The 22,167-nt window shown below is 50.7% G+C and overlaps 2 protein-coding genes and 1 pseudogene across 3 annotated transcripts; all 3 read right to left on the bottom strand.

Moving 5' to 3' along the window:
* Window positions 1-2,191: 2,191 nt before the first annotated feature.
* LOC112892866 lies at window positions 2,192-6,223 on the bottom strand (annotated as a pseudogene).
* LOC112892217 (phosphoenolpyruvate carboxylase-like) lies at window positions 5,707-7,162 on the bottom strand. Its single transcript, XM_025959350.1, has 2 exons — window positions 6,738-7,162; window positions 5,707-6,658 (listed from the first exon to the last, which is right to left on the bottom strand). The coding sequence occupies exons 1-2, from the start codon at window positions 7,047-7,049 to the stop codon at window positions 6,224-6,226; spliced, it is 747 nt and encodes a 248-aa protein (XP_025815135.1). The 5' UTR covers window positions 7,050-7,162; the 3' UTR covers window positions 5,707-6,223.
* A 726-nt stretch (window positions 7,163-7,888) lies between these two features.
* LOC112892216 (SCAR-like protein 2) lies at window positions 7,889-15,662 on the bottom strand. 2 transcript variants are annotated; one of them, XM_025959348.1, is made up of 10 exons: window positions 15,153-15,662; window positions 13,992-14,155; window positions 13,727-13,850; window positions 13,533-13,665; window positions 12,723-12,826; window positions 9,570-12,600; window positions 9,382-9,474; window positions 8,593-8,697; window positions 8,340-8,447; window positions 7,889-8,253 (listed from the first exon to the last, which is right to left on the bottom strand). In XM_025959348.1, the coding sequence occupies exons 1-10, from the start codon at window positions 15,377-15,379 to the stop codon at window positions 8,203-8,205; spliced, it is 4,140 nt and encodes a 1,379-aa protein (XP_025815133.1). In that variant the 5' UTR covers window positions 15,380-15,662; the 3' UTR covers window positions 7,889-8,202. The 2 variants fall into 2 exon arrangements, with proteins under 2 accessions (XP_025815133.1, XP_025815134.1); XM_025959349.1 differs by having other exon boundaries at window positions 9,570-12,597; window positions 15,153-15,660.
* Window positions 15,663-22,167: the final 6,505 nt, after the last annotated feature.

Genomic DNA, 22,167 nt, shown 5'->3' with positions numbered 1-22,167 from the left:
CGATATGTGTTCGGAAGGTGGCTTCAGAAAAGTGTTTGGTGTGAGTAGGGGAGGCAAGCAGGAAGTGAAAGAGACTTGGTGGTGGAATGACGAGGTGCAAAGGGCTATTAAGGAGAAGAAGGAGTGTTTCAAACGCCTTCACCTCGACAAGAGCGCAACCAACATCGAGGGCTATAGATTAGCGAAGAGGTCTGCAAAGCGAGCTGTAAGTGTAGCGAAAGGTCAGGCTTTTGATGACCTTTATCAACGGCTAGGTACGAAGGAAGGAGAGAAGGACATTTATAGGATAGTTAGGACCCGCGAGAGGAAGACAAGAGACATAAACCAAATCAAATGCATCAAGGATGAGACAGATCGACTTCTGGTGAAGGATGAGGAGATCAAGGACAGATGGCGAGAATACTTCGACAAGTTGTTTAATGGGAAAAATGAGGGTCCTACCTTCGTGTTGGACGACTCATTTGATGATACCAACAGACGCTTTGTGAGAAGGATTCAGGAGGCAGAGATCGGGGAGGCTTTGAAGAGGATGAAGGGAGGTAAAGCGATGGGTCCCGATGGCATCCCCATTGAGGTGTGGAGATGCCTGGGCGAGAGGGCGGTAGTATGGTTAACTAAGTTTTTTAACCTAATTTTCCGGTCAAACAAGATGCCGGAGGAATGGAGGAGAAGTATTTTAGTACCGATCTTCAAGAACAAGGGAGATGTTTAAAGTTGTACTAACTACCGGGGGATTAAGCTGATGAGTCATACGATGAAGCTTTGGGAGAGGGTTATCGAGCATCGACTAAGAAGATTGACAAGGGTGACCCAAAACCAGTTTGGGTTCATGCCTGGGAGGTCGACCATGGAGGCGATTTTCTTAGTACGACAGTTGATGGAGAGATATAGAGAGGAGAAGAAGGACTTACACATGGTCTTTATTGACCTAGAGAAGGCGTATGACAAAGTACCGAGAGATGTCATGTGGTGGGCCTTGGAAAAACACAAAGTCCCAACTAAGTATATTACCCTCATCAAGGATATGTACAAGGATGCGATGACTTGTGTTCGAACATATGATGGCGATACCAGTGACTTTCCAATTAAAATAGGACTACATCAGGGGTCAGCATTGAGCCCTTATCTATTTGCTTTGGTGATGGATGAGGTCACAAGGGACATATAGGGTGATATCCCTTGGTGTATGCTCTTTGGTAATGATGTGGTGCTAGTTGACGAGAGTAGGGCAGGGGTTAATATGAAGTTAGAGCTGTGGAGACACACATTAGAGTCGAGGGGGTTCAGACTGAGTAGGACCAAGACTGAGTATATGATGTGCGACTTTAGCCCGACTAGGCATGAGGATGGGGACGTTAGCCTCGAAGGTCAAGTGGTGGCCAAGAAGGATACTTTCCGGTATCTAGGATCAATGCTTCAGAAAAATAGAGACATTGATGAAGATGTTAGACATAGAATTTCAGCCGGTTGGTTGAAGTGGTGGCAGGCTTCTGGCATCCTCTGTGATAAGAAAGTGCCACAGAGGCTAAAAGGTAAGTTCTATAGGACGGCGATTCGCCCGGCGATGCTATACGGTGCTGAATGTTGGCCTACAAAAAGGCGACATGTCCAGCAACTGAGTGTAGCAGAGATGCGTATGCTGCGTTGGTTCTGCGGGCATACAAGAAGGGATAGAGTCCGGAATGAAGAGATTCGAGATAGGGTCGGAGTGGCACCTATCAAGGAGAAGTTGATTCAACATCGGTTGAGATGGTTTGGACACGTACAACGGATGCCTCCCGAGGCGCCGGTGCGTAGTGGAGTTTTAAAGCGGGGCGATAATGTAAAGAGAGGTAGAGGTAGACTAGACTAAATTGGGACGAGACGGTTAAGAGAGACCTTAAGGAGTGAAATATCGCTAAGGAATTAGCTATGGATAGGAGCGCTTGGAGATTAGCAATTAACGTAACTGAACCGTGATATTTGTTACTTTTTGTTTAACCTCTAACTCTTCCTTTGGCTTGTGCCCTTTTTATGTTCCTTATTCTTGTTTTCCGTGGGTTTCATCTCTAGCCTACCCCAACTTGCTTGGGATAAAAGGCTAAGTTGTTGTTGTTGTTGTTGTTGTTGGCCAAGAAGCAAAAACAAGGAGTACACTAATCGGTAGCAAATCAAAAATCAAACAATTGGAATCCTCCAAAGTGCTAGGCTGTCAGCTGGCAGCGATGCCCTTCATGGTGAGGATGAGCGTGTCCTCCAGTCGGGGGGTTGTACTCGTTGCTCGGGTTCAGCTTCACCAGCCCCTCCGTCGTCAACGTCGACCCCAGCAGCTCCATAGACAGCGGCGTGCCCCTCGCCGCCGGCCTGAACCCGCCGTCCTGGATCCGCTTCAGCGTGTACGCCTGGTATCAGATGGGATGAATGCTTTCACTACTTCCCGATCTGCGCCGCCTTTCGCTGCCTCGACGGCCAACTCCGATCACTCGGCGATCGCCGACTCCGCTGACTCCTCTTCCTCCTCCCACGACGCCATGAGTCAGCTGCTCCACCGCGTGCATCGCCCACTCCCCAACAACACCATCTCGCCTGCTTCTCTGCAGATGGTGAACATCCGCACCTACATGCCCATCGTCCCCAGCTACGGGTAGTGGAGCCGCTTCTTCGACATGGTCTTCACCAAGTTCGGCCTCCATCACCACGTTGCCGATAACGCTGTTCCTCGCCGCCACGATCCGAACTGGGTCATGACTGATGCTTGCATCGTCAATTGGCTGTACACCTCCGATTGGTACTTCGACTCTAGCGCGTCTTCGCACATGACCAACAATTCTGGTATGCTGCAGCACCGTTCCTCCCCTCCCTTCTCACAGATCATTGTTGGCAATGGTGCTTCCTTGCCCATCACCATTGCTGGTTCTAGCACGAACTCCACTCCATATACTTCTCTAGCTATTCGCAATATTCTTTTCTCACGTGATATAGTTAAGAATCTTGTGTTTGTCCGTGCTTTTACCCGTGACAACTTTGTATCCGTGGAATTTGACCCTTTTGGTTTCTCGGTCAAGGATCTTCGCAGAAATGCGGTCATTTTCCAACGTAACGGCACCGGCAATCTCTACCCGATACGCTTTTCTCCACAAATAAACATGGCTGCCAGCACCGTCTCCGTCGACTTGTGGTATCGGCGCTTGGGACACCCTGGCCAAGCTTTCCTCAGTACTGTTTTGCATTCATTTCCCTTTTCCTGTAATAAATCGGCTAATCATGTTTGCCATGCCTGTCAGCTAGGCAAACACACTCGCCTGCCTTTTTCCAATGCTTCTTACCGTACTCATTTCCCCTTTCAACCACTTCACTCGGATGTTTGGACCTCTCCCATTCCTAATAATTCAGGGTACACTTACTACTTGGTGATTTTGGATGATTATAGTCACTATGTCTGGACCTTTCCCATGCGAAATAAGTCTGAAGTTTTGCCATTACTATTGTCCTTTCATGCATTTGTCCAAACTCAGTTTCAACGACCCATTCTTGCATTACAAACTGACAATGGCTGTGAATTCGACAACAATGCACTTAGATCCTTTTTTGCAGCTAAGGGAACTGTTCTTCGCCTTCCTTGTCCATACACCTCACAACAAAATGGGAAAGCCGAGCCCATTCTACGTACCATCAACAACTGCATACGCACTCTCCTATTCCAAGCATCCATGCCACTTATGTCCTCAACCGCCGCCCATGCACGTCTACTGGCATACAAACCCCATTCGAGCTGCTTCTTGGCTCGCCACCGTCCTACGCACACCTACATGTGTTTGGCTCCCTCTGCTACCCAAACGTCAGCGCCACAGCTCCGCACAAACTCGCTCCCCGTTCCCTCGCGTGCGTCTTCCTAGGATACTCGCCCGATCACAAGGGCTACCGTTGCTTTGACATGATCACTCGCCGGGTCCTCACCTCTAGACATGTCATGTTCGACGAGGGCACATTCCCTTTCGCCCGGTGCTCCGACTCCGTGCCGGCCACGGCGACCTCTGACCCCATCGACACGAGTACTCACATGTTTCAGGTCCCGGTGACGCAGTCCCCTGACCGCCCAGCTGCGCCACCTCGAGCGCCAGCACGCCGTCACCAGCGTCACGTCGATACGACGCCCCGCAATGCTGCTGGTACACCTCCAGCACCACAGGCTTCGCCAGCATCTTCTGCGCCCTGCGGCATGCACCCTTCCACGTTTCCGGCTTCGGCGCCATCACCCGTGTTCGACGCCTCTCCGTCACCAGCTTTGGCTCCAACACCGGGACACGACCACACGCCGGGTTCCACTACCGCGCCAGCTCCCAGCTCATCCATGCGCTCGCCATCGCATCGGCCTGCTCCCGACGACTCTGATGCCACCGGCGCGTCACCAGCAACTGCAAGCACTGCGCCACCAGCACCTGCGAGCACAGCGCATCGGCACCCAATGGTCACCAGGGCGCGTCACGGCATCTTCAAGCCCAACCCTCGCTACGCCGACCTCAACGCCGCCACGACGCTGTCACCTGGTCCGACATCCGTGCGTGCCGCTCTACGCAACACGAACTGGCGCGCCGCGATGCAGGTGGAGTTTGATGCCTTGTGTGCCAACAACACTTGGACACTGGTTCCTCATCCCCACGGCGTCAACATCGTCACCCACAAGTGGATCTTCAAGCACAAACTGAACCCCGACGGCACGCTCGAGCGGTACAAGGCGCGATGGGTCGTCCGAGGCTTTTCCCAATGGCCGGGCGTCGACTTCGGCGACACGTTCAGCCCCGTCGTCAAGCCGGGCACGATTCGCACCGTCATCACGCTCATCGCGTCGCATCAGTGGCCGGCTAATCAACTCGACGTCTCCAACGCCTTCTTACATGGTCAGCTCGGCGAACAGGTGTACTGCCAGCAGCGACCGGCTTCGTCGACTCCTCTCGGGCCAAGGATGTGTGCCTCCTCCCCAAGTCCCTCTACGGCTTGAAGCAAGCACCGCGCGCTTGGTACCTCCGGTTTGCCACCTTCATCAAGTCCATCGGGTTCTTCCTCAGCAAGAGTCAGTATGCCGAGGATCTTCTTCAACGTGCCGGTATGACCAATTGCAAGCTGATCTCCACACCAGTAGACACGAAGCCCAAACTCTCCAGCACTGAGGGTGTTCAGCTCCAGGATCCATCCCATTATCGCAGTCTAGCTGGAGCTTTACAGTATCTCACCGTCGCACGGCCGGAGATCACGTATGCTGTGCAACAAATATTTCTCCACATGCATGATCCCAGAGATTGTCATATGGCGCTGATCAAGAGGGTTCTCCGGTATGTCCGTGGCACAACCAAGCAACGTCTTCACCTCCATGGCGCGACCTCGGTCGATGTCGTCGCCTATTCCGATGCCGACTGGGCTGGGTGCCCGGACACCAGGAGGTCAACGTCGGGCTACTTGTGTTCCTTGGTGGATCGCTTGTCTCCTGGTCTTCAAAACGGCAGGCCGTCGTCTCTCGTTCCGGTGTGGAGGCCGAGTACCGCGCCGTCGCAAACGTCGTCGCTGAGTGTACGTGGCTCCGGCAACTTCTTGCTGAACTCGGCTCTCCAGTAAACAAGGCTACCATTGTTTACTGTGACAACGTGTCCTCGGTTTACATGGCATCCAATCCAGTAGTACATCACTGGCGCACCAAGCATATTGAGCTCGACATCCATTTTGTCCGGGAGAAAGTGGCCATCGGTGACGTCCGGGTCCTGCACGTTCCAACCTCACAACAATTTGCTGATGTTATTGACTAAGGGCTTGCCGTCGCAAGCGTTTCAGGAGTTCAAGTCCAGCCTCTGCGTTGGCGACGCAGCGACTGCGGCGGGGTGCTAGCGGAATGACCGCGTCTTCAGGCGTTCGCGGTCACCACGGGATAAGCGTCGCTCCCGTTCTGCACGTTCTCGCTTAGTCCGTTAGGATCTCCGCTTCCCTAGCTCCAGAACCGGGTCAAGCCCGCATGTATGTACCTGTATGTGTAGCCCTGAGATCAATTAATACAACGGTTGTTGCGTTGGCCATTGCTCTCTTTCACCTGGCACGCGTTGAGCGCCGTGATGTACGAGTCCCGCAGCATCAGCCGCTGCCGCAGGTACGGGTCGCTCTCCAGCAGGTCCTTGTGCCCGGCCACCTGCAGCAGCAGGCTCTGCGTCTCCGCGTAGTCCCGTGCAGGTGCAGCGAAGGCAGCGAAGCTCTGCTCAGCTCATGGGCAGTCCCGTGCTGGGTCATTGATCAACCTCGCGTGCTTCTGAAGCAGCGACCGCCTGACGGACTGCGTGGGGTGCGCGGTGAGGACGATGTCGATGGTCTGGCCCCTGAGCGCATCGAACACCTCCCGGGGCGTCCTGCCGAGGCCGCCCACCAGGCGCTGGAGCGTCTCGTCGATGTCGGACTCGGTGGAGGCGGAGGCCTCGTCGGCGAAGCCGCCGCGCCGCCGCCGGCCCGTCTCCGCCTTGTTGCGGTACGCCATCTGAACCTCCTCGGCGATGTTGGCCAGGTTGAGCATGTGTGAGAAGGAGCTGGCCACCATGATGGCGTCGCCCACGTCCAGGCTCGTCAGGAGCGCGCCCGGCTCCTCCAGCCGCGCCGGGTCGCCGTCGCCGTGGTACTCGCCGGAGAGCCGCAGGCACTCCTCGACCTACAGGACCAGCATTTCTTGATCGCTTTGAAATCGACATCGTGCAGAGACATGCAGGAGATCGCTGCCGTGTGCGTACCACTTGTCTGAACTCGCCACCGTGCAGGCCCTGGAGGATGTCCAGCAACCGCGCGACGAGGAGCGTCTCGTAGTCCACCAGGCGTTCGTCCACGGACACCTTCTCCGGCGCGACCTGCCGGAGGTGGGCGTCGACGTTCCGCCGCTCCTCGGCGACGCTGCTGGCCCGCCCCGACACCTCGCCCGCCGCCTTGGCCGCCGCGGACGACTTGCTCCTCGCTCGGCGGACGATGCACCGCGCGAGCTTGAGCGTCCTCCGGCTCGCCGGAAGCCCCACGAGGAGGGTGAAGGGTGCGAGACGGAGGGAAACCATGGTTGCCTCCTCGCCGCCGTACAAACACCTGCACGCGTAGTGTTCCCGTCAGGAAAAGATCATACGCGTATCAGGACACGGAAAGTACGGCGAGCGGCGAGACGGGGACGCCATTTCGTCGGGCCTTTAAACGGGAGGGGAGAAGCAGGAGATAGATCCTGGAGCCTGTGGTGTGGCTAAAGGGCAAAGCTAAACCCGTAAGTGCCATAGAAATATTTGATTGAATGGACGTTTTGTCGCCCAGTTGCTTGATCGTGAGAAACCGGCATCTGCTTCTTTCAAGTTTTGGATGCATCTTATGCCTCCAAAACTGGCCCTTTCTCTCTTGCTCCTGTTCTAGGCACCTGCCACCCGGCGCTTTGGGTACATGAAGAGCTGTGGAAGGTTTTTGAATTCCGATGAAGATTTAGGTAAGTTGGACCAAAAGGGGCAGCCAGAGATCTTCAACACACAGATTTTGTAACATTTTGCGGCAATATCTGCCACACACGACCACTTCGACTGCGATTCGGCTGAAAGCATCAAACCTTGCGGCATTGAATCTAAGTAGAATCAAAACATGAGTTTGGCTAACTGATTCGAGTTTAGCATGATGTAATAATAAGGAAATACTCTCTCCATTCCAAAAATTATGTATCTAGTGCTTAGAAAAATCAAAACGACATCTAGTTTGAGACGGAGGGAGTGTTAGATCAAAATGTGGAATAAAAAAGGCTCCACGGAACCATGAGTTGACAGGGTAATGCAAACGATACTTCTCGCTTCTGAATTGTTGTATTTGTTGCGGGCATGAAAATGAAAGGCAGACGTTCGCAGCAATTTGCTCCATCTTATTATCATTGCAAAAAAGATTTTTTTTCTCAATACAATGATACAAAAGATGGCTTAGTATGCTTATTTTTCATCAGTTGTTCTCACTATCATAAATAAATAATAAAGAAAGATTTACATCAGGTAGAAATGATCTAACATTTCCACAACCATGGAGGCCTACGGTAGAGAATACGCTAATATGAACTAAAAAAAAAGGTACAGAAGCAGCCTACAAAATCTAATTACAATGAAGAAAAGGATGTTATTCACATTTTCTCACTTCATCTGTAACAGCTGAATGTACAGAAAAAGAGTGCCATACACATTTGCAGTTAGGTCGTCATATGTCACTCCAGTTATCATCATCACCTCCCTCATCACTGGCCACAGCCTGATAACATGGAACAAATCAGGAGGAAACAAAAGAATAGCCCCAAAAAGGCAAAAACTAACATTAAGCATTAGCGCAGTACAAACCTGTCGGATAGCATTTGCCTTCTCCAAAATTGCTACAACGTTGGAATTAGCCGTTGATTGTGATGAAGTGTCTGTCTTAGATGCATTTGTCCGTCTTAAATTGAAGGTCTGCATAACAAAACATATTGACCGGTTGGTTAAGCCTTATAGGAGGGCTCCTGCTCTCATTCTCAGGCGGACAGCCAGGCAAGAACGTAGAAATCTCAAGTCACAGGGTCCTTATGCAAGTAAAGCGGTCTACTATTCAAGATACCTTGCTCCGGATTTGTTGAAGCAACTCCTCCCTTTCATCCAAGCTTTTAATGTCACTGCCTACTGCTTTTGACCTTTCATGTCCATTAAGCTTCAGCTGCTCCGACTGTTATAGGTCGTTAGGCAAATGGATAAAAGATTCAGAAAATTTATGCCGTGGCCAGAAGCTATAAAACTGGTAATGAGCTTTCTAATTTCAAGAATCAACTGATCATTATTGGGACTCATGTTTTTTTTAGTTCACAAAATAAATGGGAAAGTGACTTCCGAGCTACAAGTGGACATGGTTAGCATGTGCCAAACAGTGTTGTGAGACTTGTAAAAAAAACAGTATTGTGAGTCAGAATATCAGATAGCTATTCTGAATCACAGGTAGTCGGATTCACGGTAGCATTCCATTCCATTTTTTTTCTTTCTGGACCAACTTATAAAAAAAACTCAACCTGCGGGGGTAAGACAGTCCCCCGGGCATTTTGCTAAGAAGAAGACCTTCTCACGCAGGTTGAGAAAACCCCCGAACCCCTGCCCCACCCTTACACAGCGGGACCATAGCCCGTGTGAGACGACCAACGACCTGGGCCGGGCCTTAGACCTGTGCTTTGGTGTGTACTAGAGGACCAACTTATCAGTTACGTCAATATATTTTACTAAAACATTTGTGAGGTCTCTCAGATCCAAAGACGGTCCACATTTCCTTTTATGTAAGCTTTGCACAGTAAAGTAACAACAGTATAAGCTCATGAAGAATAACATATCTGAATTTTTTTTCAATTAAAAGAGCAGAACAAACCTTATCCCTGATTTGCTGAAGCAAACTTGATTTGATATCAATGATACTAGAGGGATTAGTGATTTCTTTTACGCCATCAGTTTTCTGGACATCCTGCATATACCAAGTACATAGTTGCATCAACAAGATATAACAACAGTTATTAACACAAGTATTCAAACAGGGTCAATCAAATAAACGGTCCATACCACTTCCTTAGCATGCCCTTGTGGATCCCGTAGTGCAGTCGGAGGATGAGGTCCTTCCTTGGCAGAGGTGTGTACATGTGGTAGGCTTGAGGATTTTTGAAACATATCTTTAGCTGTAATGCCTCTTTCCTCTTCTAGTGAAGTTGTTTGTCTTGTCATCCTCCACTGCATTGGGGGAAGAGGAGGTGGTGGTGGCAACGGATCTTCAGCTGGTGGTAAATTCACTGGATTGTGTGGAATAGAGGCTTCATCATTTTGGTCGTTGTTTCTGGACATTATTGTATCAAAATTTGGAAGTTCTTCAACAGAATGGGATTCTAATGTGCCTAGTCCATTCTGATCCCCAGTATATGCAGGTGAAATGGTTGACTTCACGCCAGACAAGTTCATTTGCTCAAATCCCATATAGCTAGATAAAGGTGCCGTTGAGGACCCTATCTGATTTGAATCGTCATACAACTCGCGTTCCTCCAGTCCAACTCCATCTTCTTGATCCCACACCTCAGAGTTTGAATATAAACGTGGACTTAGATCATCATATGAAGAATAACTATATGACCTACCAAAAGTGTCATCTTCCGACTCAGAACCACTGCCTGGCTGTGGAATGGAAGACTCTGAAAGCAACTGAAATGTTGGTAACATCATATCATCAGAGTTTTCATGAAGATTGCCATCACAGAAATCTAGGTTCTGTTTTGACATCTCAAATGCACTCATAGGGTGAAAAGATATTTTCATATACTCAAGTGGCGGGGACGATTTCTCAGAGTATTGACGGCTAGAGAACATTGATGATTTGGACAATCCATTCATTCCATTTTCTGTTTTGTTCTCAGACTGAGAATTCTCCATGAATACTGTTTGACTTGGTTCTACAATAGGATTTAGGGCAGATTCATCATCTACACTTGCATCAGCATTTGGTCTCTCAGATGACATAGGAAGGTGAGAATTTCTTCTTTGAAGTGTATTAGCAAGAAATCTTTGTGCAATACTTGAAAAGCTTGACGCAGACACCATATGCATGTCATTTCTCATGTTGGTTGAGTACATTTCAGTGCCATTTTCAGCACTTTCTTCAGATTCTAGCAGCTCACTTATTGAAGCCTGCTTGCCAATCATATTATTGTGCTCAAAGGATGAGGAAAAATCTGAGGGCCCATCTGTTTGACCATGAACTTGATCGGGTATTCTGGCTGCTGACTGATTTGCCCCTGTGCTATTGAGGTTTGCAGAACCAGGACGGATGCCAACAAGCTTTCCCACAAAGCTGCTGGTAATTGATGTGTTTCCATTTGGAACATCTACAACTGCTGACTCAATAGGCTTTGAACAATTTAATTCTGTGAATTCAGTTGCATGGCTTGGTTGAAGTTCTTTAAGGCCAGGTGGAGTATCCTCCCTTGGAGCATCTTGAGCACCAAATACTGGAGGTTTAGATGGTTCAAGCCCAAAGAGCCCAGCATTTGTCCAGAGTTTAACAGGCGGTACCCCAGTAGATGCAGTAGATGTATTTGTAGGAATACCTTGAGTTGCAAGTCCGTTCTCCAATGGTTCCTTAAGAGGCTCGCACTGTGAATTAGACACTTCACTTGCACCAGTAGAGGTGATAGTATTTGTAGGAACATCCTGAGTTGCACACCTATTCTCTGATGGTTCATTAAGAGGCTCACTCCATGAGTTAGACACCTCAGACACACCACAATCACCAAGTTCCTCATGCTTCTTTCTGGGGTAATTCTGAGGGCTACTTTCAGAAACAACCCATGAGTCATCAGAGATATCACCAGGTGACTCTTTAGCAGCAGGTGTCATCTTGAAAGCTTCCTCGCCAATCACCACGTTGGAAATGGTAGGTCCGGATACAACATCATTGGTGGTATCATCAATATCACCAGTATTTTCTACCTTGCTTTCAAGGTTTTGGTTGGCAACAGCAGACTCTTCATTGGAAGGAGTAGCCAAATTGGCGGAGAACTCTGGTTCTGGAATCTCATGAAAGTCTCCAGGACCATCTTTTGCCTTACTCTCGGGTATTTGATTGTAAATAGGGGATCTTCCATTGGGGGATATGGCTTCATGGACTTGCAGTTCTGGCTTTGAAATCTCAGAAGGATCTCCACAAGCACCCTCCATGTTACTCTCATGGATATTAGTGATGACAGATGAGTCTTTATACATAGTTAAAGATGTATAATCTGAAAATTCTAGCTGCGAAATCTCAGGAGAATCTGCATTTGACAAACGGGGAAAATCAACTGCTCTTTCAGAAGTGAAAGAAATATTAGAATCTTGACATGTGTCAGTAAAATCAGCAACAGAGGAATCAGGATGCTGTGAAACAATATCATCAACTGCCCCCACTTGAGATGCTTCAGCATTGGAGGAAGGTGATGGCATCACTTGGTTTTTAGTTTGAAGTTCAGGTTCAGGTTCTGTCTCAGACTCCAGTGTATTAAGTGCATCCATGTAGTTGTCTGCTTCTCCTGGAATTTCATCATGGTGATTCAAGGCTGATGGTGATTTTTTCTTTTTGAGTAAGGCATCTTGCTGTTCCAAAGTATCCATCCCCTTATGGACAATTTCTTTCTGCACAGAGCTAATACAGGTAGGCTCTGCATCTTCAGCCTTATCCATAACAACATCATCACAATAGACAGAACTTGTAGACATGATAATTGCAGACTTTTCATCCCATTTAACATAAGGTGATCTAGCAACCACATCACCTAGCAGGGAACCTTGCTTCAGATCATCACTAGTGTCATCCACACTGTTACTGTTATGTAGTACGCGCAAAGGCAGATCACTGGGATTTTGCAGCTTAGTATTTGATGACTTGCCATGACCATTCTCATGAGGAACAGTGGAAGGTTTTATATCTAAAGCTTGATCTACTGAACTCAGTCGTGCCTTTGAACTAAAAGAAGAAGATCTGCTTATATTCTCAGGATTAGATCTTGCATCAGGTGTAGATCTATGCTCTGAGAAGCTCTGACCGTCGGTGCTGGGAGATGCAAACTGCCTGCTGGAAAAACACACTATTAAGACTACTGTTCTAGGTGTGTCATTCAAATATAAGAGGAATAGCCATGGAAGATGAGAACAAATACACAATTATTGTATTTTAAAGTACGGGATGTGTAACACCTGTTAACAGGTTGGCCAGCAGTAAGCGATCGCTGCAATTCACCACTCCTATGCCTGGATGTGGCTTGTCCATGATATGGCTCCCTTAGTCGTGAACCTTTTCTCTGTACAAGTTGATAAGCTTTATTAAGCATTTAGGCAAGTCCCAAACATGACACAAGATTACGTTTGCTAAACTAACATGAAACATCAGGGAACCGCAAACCATTCGGTAACAGAAGCAACAAAGCATGGTGGAAAAAGTAACACATTCAGCAGCTATCAAATATCATTTCGTAGATTAACCATTCATGAAAAATAAACATGAAGCAGGAAAGGAGATCCTTAATTAACAGAAGCAATGAAGCAATGTGACTCAGCAGTGTATTTATCGGTTATCAAAGATATCCTCATAGGTTAACCATTTATGAAGTCATGCTTCTAAAGATGTTCAAGCACAACGACAAACAAATCCAATTCTAGTCAGCCTTTTTAAGGAGTTGCTATTTCTTTCTTACACGACAAAATAGACTACAAGGATAAAAAGAATGGTGACGCCATCCCATCCAGTATCTCAAAAATGAAAAGTGAAAGATGCGTGCATGCATCGTTATAGTTTACTAGAACGATATTCTGAGTTCTAACTGAAGTGGAAGTGAACTACAAAATGGTTATGTCCAGTAATTTAGATTGAGCGCTTAGTGGTTCAGCAACGTCACACATGATTAGTTGGTTGGTTATTCATGCTCTTATGTGTAACACGTGCTAAATTTCAAGAGAACTAACTACACACAAATATCAACTTCAGATACTGAGAATGAAGAATAGAACCTTGATTTTCTGAGATCTCTTTTCTCTTTGGTGATGAGCAGTCTTGTCTGCTCTCATCATATCCCATGCTTTCTTGAAATAGGACGGATCAGAATATCTCTTTAAACAGGCCCCAGCACCAGCATTATCAAATCTGGAAGGCAATAATTTTAGATACCAGAAAACATTTATTAAGAAAGGTTTTTCGTACTTACTTATCAAGAAGGTAAAGCCGTGGTGGATCTCGGCATTCTTCATAGGAGTCCATCATAAAACGAGGCAGATCACTGGATAGCAGGTGATTTTGCTCATTTTGAAGCTGAGTGTGCCAATCAGAGCCTGTGTTTTATCAGTAAATTCAGTGAAACTGCAAGATAAACTTATATCAAAGAATTGGGCACAGACGATAGACATTTGATTACCAGAAGATTCTCTTGATCAGGGTATTTTTAGACATTGATCAAATAGATGGATACTTACCCGGAACATAGGCAAAATGTATGTGGCTCTTCTGATTCTTCACAGCTTTTTCAAGAGATGGAAGTGCTGCTTCAATGTTCTGTACTCGAGTTAGCACCTTACGCCCCCTAGCAGATGTAGCAATAACTTGCTCGTGTAGGTCATGGAAAACATCAGCTGCAAATCTGGTATGACCAAAGTACCTCTTAGCATAGGCATGACAATAGAGAACTTAAACAGCACCCACGGAAGCCGACTGAAAGCTAGCACAATGATTTCTCCAAATACTGTAATGAAATATATAGTAGTATATCAAGAACCACGGTACCTAAGTAAAGCTGTGCAGATCGTTTATACAGAAAAAAATATAAAATGGCATTAATAGACGAAAACAAGTTTGTCAGAGTGGCAAAAAACTTTTCATTAGCAAGAAATGGAAATTGACAATGCCCATGGAGTTTGTCCAACCAAAATTAGCAAAGACCACTCGAGCATTTAACATCTAGCCAGACAAAAGTTTGCCCACTCAACCACTACGCAACCTAAAACAGAACATTTCAGAATCAGCCATTACATCATAACTTTCGCAAAACTCAAGGTAGCATGAGATCTTTCCTAAAACCTCCATGCCACACCCAAAGCACACAAACAATTCCCGCCAATTCAGCAAAGCCCGACTCCTAACCTAAGCAAATGCGGCCAAAAATCGCATAAATGATATTAGCAGACATAGCTTGCGTCGTGTGCTGGAATGGAAACATGAAACTTAGCACCATCTGATTCAGTCCTACTAGTAAGTGTAACTAGATCTCAGAAAACAAATCCTCCAATGCGGCCGCTACTAAAAAGGACATTCAATTCGTTCCAGGTAGTGCCACAATTTTCAAAGGCCGGCGCGCAGGAACACTGGTCTAGCAATTCCAATTCCTACAGCGCATCACTCGGCTCGTTCGCCCGAAGCGAATCCAACCACCTTAGCGTCAGATCCCAATCCACCATATCACTGCACTCACAAGCCGGAACCAAACTCCCCAACCAGCGCCGAAGCCCTCGCCGGAAGCCGCCAAGCACGTAGCGCAGCAGATCCCACCCAGGGACCACAGAGAGGCACGCAGCTGCCGAATCGAAAGCACACGTAAAGCGGGTAAGCGCGAGGTGGCGAGGGAGAGGGGGGCGGCTTACTCCGCGAGATCTCCGAGCTGGCGCAGGATCCCGACGAGCCCCGCGACGGCGACGCCCTCGAGCAGCGCCTTGGGCTCCTCCTCCCCGGCGGCGGCGGCCGCTCCCCTCTTCCCCGCCGCTCCGGTTCCGACGGCGGTTCCGACGGCTCCGCCGCTTCCGCCGCCGCCGTAGAGGTCGGGGTCCCCAAGCCCCACCTCATTCCGCACCTCGAACCTGACCAGCGGCATGTCGCCTCGTCCTCCTGCTGCTCCTCCTCCTCACCGGGTCCGCGCGGCCGCGGCGGGAGCCTTCCTCATGCAGCCCCGCGCGGGTATAGATACCCCCGCCCGACGCGACGCCGCAACGGCTACTTTTCTGGTGGCGCGGCGGGAGTGGGAGCAGGTGCGCGCCGGGTCGCTCGCTCTGGCGGGCGCCCCGGTTGCCGCCTCCGCAAGGAAGAGCAGGGCGGCCGGCTGGGGATGGGGGAGTGCGCGAGGCGTAGACGGGTGGAGGCGAGACGTCGACCCGCGGAGAGCGAAGGGGAGGGCGCGTCGGTCTCCGACAAGGTGCGGGACGAAAGGGACGCGGGGAGGAAAGGCAGCGCGGCGGCACGAGGGGTAAGTGGCGGTGCGGTGGGGGTAGGAGCGGGCGGCTGGACTGGATGGGTCCAGCGCCGCAGGTGGGGTGCGTGCGCGTGTCTCCGCCGGCTGCCTGGCTTGGCTTGTGTTCCGGGCCGCGGTTTTTGTTGGTCGTCCACGCTGTGAGTCACCGTGGACTTTGGGCGCGCGGAATCTTGGGGAGTGCGATTTGTGCGGGCGGCGCGACAGTGTCGCTGGTCGCGTCAGCCGCAGCGGAAAATGTGAGGAAATGTTGGGTGATTTTTTTTTTTGGCAACGACAAAATTGGGTGAAATTGGGGATAGGGATCACTTGAGCTGACGCTTACACAGGAGTACGGAACGCTTGTTATTTTTCTAAAAAAAATGTGTTGGAGAAAAAGGTATGATAATTGTGTTGCAAAACTTGCTGCTGAATCATCATTACAGATAACCCGCTGCCAGTTCTTTTGGGACGTCCCTTTGGGGAGGTTTGGATTATTGGGGTCAAGTGTTTATGTGAGCGCTTTTGTACTTGAGGCCCGGTGCCGTAATGATGGTGGTAGAGTAGGTGGCGGTGGAGCTCAGTGATCCTGCCCAGCTTAACGGGCAACTTTTGGCAACACACCTCGCCTCGTATCATCGCCGCGCACGAACCTGCACGATGACGCGCACCAAAATACTTGGGTATACTGAAGAGAAAAAAAAAAAGGAAAACACACGGCTTGCTCCAGTGTCACGAGGTGGGTGAATCCACCGCCTCGCCGTGAATTGCGCACAACGCGAGACACGTTTACCGGCCTTGATCCGAGAAAGAGTCTTTGGTGGCACGCAGCAGGAAGGAAGCGGATCGAACGGGACCGCTGCTTCCGTTCCAACCGAATTCAGGACAGCGAATTCAGTTTCGGTTGTTGGCGTGCGCAGCCAAAGCCAGCCCGCCGTTGAGTGAATGCCCCTGCACGGTTCTCTGCTCCCGCGGCGCCATCTAAACGGCCCGTCCTGCCTGCCTGTCCCGTCCCGGTCCGAAGAGGGGGGAAAATATGGTAAAAGAAAGACCCGTGGCGGGTGGAGTGATCATGAGTAGCCTTTCTCGCGGCATCATTTTCCGCGGTGGGGCAAAGCAGGATGATATCCGGTGATGTCACCCGGATTCAGTGATGGAGAGGGATCGCCGCGGACTGGGCTGGGCTCCACCTCCAGCTCCAGCTCCCGCTCCCGGCTCCTCGCCTAGTACTAAGGGTCCCTTTGGTTTGTTTGCCGAGCCATGGATGGCTGAGAATCTGATTTCAGCTGTGGGAAATCAGCTGTGAGCTGCTAGCTGTGGGAAAGTTGAAAGCTGTTTGGTTGAAACAGCTGTCAACTGTAGATTCTAGATACAAATATCCGTTATGCCCCTTTTATGTACAGAATATTAACCATATCAATATGCACAGAATAACAATATGCACAGAATATCAACCATATCAATATGCACAGAATATCAATATGCACAGAATAACAACCATATAAGCAAATAATTGATCTCCATCCATTAATCTACACTGGAACAATATCTCTGACACATATATGCAAAGAAGAAGGGAGGGAGGAGAAGAATGGGAGGGCGTCGGCCGGAGCAGGGCGTCGCAGCACCTCGGACGGGCGCAGGGAAGTCGCAGCACCTCGGGCCGGAGCAGGGAAGTCGGTGCACCTCGGACCGGAGCAGGGCATCGCTGCTCGGGGCCAGAGCAGGGCGTCGCACCTCGGGCCGGAGCAGGGCATCGGCGGCGGCAACAGATCCCGTCGCGTGCGCTCGGCGGGGAGGCGGAGCAACTACGGCTGGCCGACGGGAGAGGCGGAGCAGGGCGTCGGTGGTGGCGTCCCAGGCTCCGGGGGGCTGACGAACAGATCCGGCGGACCGGCGGGAGAGGCGGAGCAAGGACCGCGCGCCGGCAGGAGAGGCGGAGCAAGGACGGCGCTCCGGCGTCGGCCGGAGAGGCGGCGATCGGCGGCGCTCGAACCGGCGGCGGTGCCAACCCTAGCTCAGCTCGTGCTCGCTCTAGATAGGGAGAACATGCGGCGGGGAGAGAAAAGAAAGAGATAGGAAACGAACCGTTACCTCATAACCAGTGGCATGGTAGGTAATTTTCACCCAAACGGAGAGAAATCGGGGGGAAGGCAGCTTTCACAAATGAATAAGAGAAGTAGATTTTCGAGAATAGGAATCACTTCATGGAAGCCAAACCAAAAGCACGATGGTGGGTGGACGAAACTGGAGAGCGGTGAGTGGCTGGTGTACTGTGCTGGGGGTAGGTGTGGCGCATTTCCTGCGTGTGGGGCACGCGGTAACAAATGCGTGGTAGACCGGATCTGCTGGGTAGGAGCGGTGTGGTATTCAACACCATTCCGGACAAGTCTCTGGCCTGCATTTTGTTTAATAATTTCTTTGCTCGCTCTGTTACTGCATCCTAGTATTTGTTTGGTGCATTCTGGATTCAAGAGAGGTGTTGGTCCATGGTTTATGTGGCTACAGGGCCTGGTACCTTTCAGGACAACTGGACGAGTCGGGTGAAGTGATCCCAGCGTGTGTACGTTAGGTTCGCTTCGTGTTCACGCAACGCTGATTTTACATGGTCCACTGCCAATAAAACGGTTTTATTGCCGTGTGTTGTCAGCCAGTCAGTCGTCACTGCTAGCCACCAAACCTGGTCTAAGCACCAGTAGTCCAGTACCATTCTGAGACTGGCCATTAGTTCACCAGTGTTTTCTTATCGAGTACCAGTTTTACCACGCGGCCTTTCTCATGTCCATAAGCACCGGCCGTCTTCGTTCAGATTTTACAGTAGGAGCTCGCCTATGGAGCTACCGAGCTAGTGCTGAAACGGTGAAACCCATCTTAGCTTGATCCACCACATCGGCACCTCCAAAAAGAAATCATGGGGGTATCGGCAGCCGGCAGATGAGGCTCCGCACGTACCGGGCGAGTACGCAGCGCATGGTCCAACGGCAGCCAGCAGCTCTCCGCCGTGCTTGGAAATAATGGGCGCTTTCCCCCACCCCTCTCTTCTGGTCCACCGCCCGCCGCCCGGCCCCGGCCCGCACCCCCCCCCCGGCCGTACGATCACTTGAAGCAGGCTGGCCGGCCGCCGCGGAATCTCCCGCTCCGGCGCTCCCTGCCCGTCTGCTTGTCTTGCTCGCCGCCATTAGCTTAGTTTAATGCGTGACCCGCTGCCGCTAATTTAATCCTGGTCCCCGTGACAGACTGACAGCGACGGAGTTGACCAGCCAGCCAACCACGCGGGCCTCTGACGAAACGAAGAGAAGAGGTCGACCGTCGACGGCGAGGTGGGCTGGTACAGGCGCTGCGCTGGCGGCATCGCTGTTCCCGACGCAGCTGTTCTGTTCAGCATTCAGTGCTCACCACTCTGCAAGTCCGTACTACGCCTGCATGATGAGATCAGGCCTGACGCCTGACCCCAACCAAATGGCCCGGCCCCCCGTCTGGAGCAGCGACGGCGACAACGCAGAGGCAAGACCACTAGGGCAGGGGCCAAGATGGAAATGGGAGGATGGCCGTGCCACCAGGCCATTGGTCTCGTGAAATCTGCGTTTTGTCTCATGAGGTGACACGGCCACGTCAGCGATGTCCTTGTGAAATTACGGAGCAGGGCGCTGCCGAACCGAATGGAACGCCGGGTGCATGCTAGCTAATCCTGCTCGCGAGTTGGGGGGCACACTGCTCATGACTCGCGAGCCTGAGTCACGAGCGCGAGCGCGTACCTGAAGCTTAGCTAAGCTTCAGCTCAGCTCCACTGACTTCGTTTCATACAGACTCAGCGTGTATTCGTTTTCTGACCTCTAAAGTTTAGAGGGATCACATCAAGGAAAATTTTATCATTTAGAAGTATTAAATAAAGTCTAATTACAAAACTAATTGCAGAACCTCAGGACTAATTCGCGAGACGAATCTAATGAGGTATATTAATCCATAATTAGCGGATTATTACTGTAGCATCACTGTAGCAAATTATGGATTAATTAGGCTCATTAAATTTGTCTCGTGAATTAGCATCCATCTGTGAAAAAGTTTTATAATTAGACTTTATTTAATACTTCTAAATGACGAGATTCTCTTTGATGTAATGGATCTAAAATTTAGAGGTTAGAAAACGAACGCACCGTCGGACCAGCATTCAGCTGCATCCGATCACAACAGGAGCCGAACTGTTGCTATGCCCGGCTGTAGGGCCGGCAGGCAAAACCCAAGGCAGGCACAGTCGCTGAGCCTCTGACAATCTGACTGCAGCTTAGCATGGGCACGGCAAAAGGGGATAGGGCTACAAGACGCACGGGTTACTGGTCACTGTCACCAGCAGTCAAAAAGGATGCCCTGCCCTTTTCTGCACGCTCGAGTGAAAAGATGCGGGAGTGTCATGGGACGGACTGCGCCAGTTCAGTACAGGGTACAGCACGAGCGCGGGGCCAGGGTCCGGCGAGGTGCATGAGACCAGCAGGAAGAGACCGAACACGGTTGGTGCGGCAGGGGCGAGGGGCTGCGGGTGAGGACGACGGACACATGGGAGGGAGGGGATGCCCCGACCCGACCCCGATCGATCCAGCGCCGGCCAACAAGAATACAAGATCACCAGCTCGCGGCGCCTTTTGCCTTTGGCTGCGCGCGGCTTCTTCGTCCGCGTGGATCCAGCCATCCAGGCCTGCTTACGCCCCTGCGTGTACAGAGAGAGAGGCTGGTAAAAATTAAAACTGCCCGTCACTAGTAGTAAAAATTCCGTGCCACTGTAAAAGTCAGTTCTATGAGAAGACGACTCTGCGAGCAAAGCTCCCAAAACTATATCCATTCCATCCATCACCTTCTTTTCGGCAGGATTACGGAGATGCCATGAAGACAGTGAAAGAAACTAACCATGGCAAAATTAAACTGTGGGCACCCAAGAATATCCTAACCGTGCAATCAGACTGGTCTGGTGCGCCAGGCCGGATTTGGGACCTTGGTTAGCCGGGAGGAGAATCACGGCCCAGCCCAACGTTTAATGGAGAAGGAACGAAATTGCAGCATTGCACGCACGGCACGGTCTAGCCCCCCAAGCAGCTGCAAGCTGATCCGTGTCTGCATGTGAAGGCCCGAACAAAACAGGGAGAAAAATCACATAGGGATTTCTCTACACGTGGAGGAAAATAAATTGCGGGCGTACCGGTGTATAAATACACGAAATACATAGACAAAAAAACAAAGTAGGGAACACATATTTTATTTATATTTTCCAATGACCTCGGGAGGCTTCTAGTTAATTATATCCACGAGACAGGCTCGCAGAACACCCCCGATTAAGCTGTAGTGGTCGTCTTCCTCGATCTTCACTTCGCACTCCCCATGCATGATGATGGTGGTGGTGGTCGGCATTATCATGGCTATATTGGTCCATGGCTGGCTGGAATGCAATCGAAACGTCGACGGCATCCGCCCGTGCTGTTCGGCCTCGTCGGTCACGAACAACAGGTGCCGTAGTAGAAATGTTGGTGAAGTGCATGGTGGCGCTTGGTTTGATCGATTAGACTTCGCAGTCTCTTGATCCAACAGGGGCTTCTTTAGTAGCTATCATGGTGGTGTTGGCAGGTACTGACGCATCCCGAGTGTGACCTGCGATGCAAACGCGAGGTCTCGGCATCTCTGCGGCCTGGTCGGCGATAGAACACATCGGCATCACTCCCCTCTCCGTGAGCGTCGAGGATGAGGAGGCAGCCAGTGGTTGATGTTTTGTGGCTTCTCAACTTGTACAGGAACGGCCCTTCGGTTGACGACGCTGCCGCGAGTTACAGTAGCGTTCTTGAACAGAGGCATCTCGGTGGCACGGGCTGTTCGGGGACGAGCTCCGATGACCGACTGCATGACGGCGAGCTGGGCAACAGTGAGCCGCGGCGACGATACGGCGATGATCCCGGCGGCCGGCGGCGTGGCGACGGTGTTCACTGCAGCGGGCGATCACCTTCTCCATGGCAACCACGATGCCCAGACGTGCAGAACTCCATGCATGCGTGCTGAAAGAAATCATGCAGAGAAACAAGAACGAAAGAAAGTAACATAACTATCTTAACCTGAGTTACCGGCGAGGAGGACAGGAGCCATGAGGTCGATGCCGAGGTGCTCGACGGCGACGATGTCGGCTGCGTGGTGCCGCGGGGCCGAGGCCGGAACTCCGCCGAAGGCCGCGCACTTGCTCGCCGGCGCCGTGTGCGTGATGGAGATGGCCGTGCGGCAGGTGCTCGTCGCTGATCACGAACTCCGGCCGGCGAACTGGTACGTCGCGTGGTGGAAGTGGATGTGTGTGGCAACAGGATGCAGACGTCGTGAAGAGTGGATCCTCTCTTCTAGTGAGTGCCGGTCTCTTTTATAGCAGCACGGTATAGGAGAGCCAGCACCAAGCGCCGCCTCCGTTCCGTTAG

Source organism: Panicum hallii, chromosome 5, assembly GCF_002211085.1.
Source record: "Panicum hallii strain FIL2 chromosome 5, PHallii_v3.1, whole genome shotgun sequence".
NCBI lineage: Eukaryota > Viridiplantae > Streptophyta > Magnoliopsida > Poales > Poaceae > Panicum > Panicum hallii.
The sequence above is the reverse complement of the archived record's forward strand: the minus strand, read 5'-3'. Positions and strand labels throughout refer to the sequence as shown.

Coding starts and splice junctions, on each gene's coding strand:
- LOC112892217 (XM_025959350.1), bottom strand. CDS start 7,049: ATGGTTTCCCTCCGTCTCGCACCCTTCACCCTCCTCGTGGGGCTTCCG. Junction 6,659..6,737: donor GTGGCGAGTTCAGACAAGTG/GTACGCACACGG, acceptor CTGGTCCTGTAG/GTCGAGGAGTGCCTGCGGCT.
- LOC112892216 (XM_025959348.1), bottom strand. CDS start 15,379: ATGCCGCTGGTCAGGTTCGAGGTGCGGAATGAGGTGGGGCTTGGGGAC. Junction 13,851..13,991: donor ACATTTTGCCTATGTTCCGG/GTAAGTATCCAT, acceptor GATAAAACACAG/GCTCTGATTGGCACACTCAG. Junction 13,666..13,726: donor CGGCTTTACCTTCTTGATAA/GTAAGTACGAAA, acceptor ATTGCCTTCCAG/ATTTGATAATGCTGGTGCTG.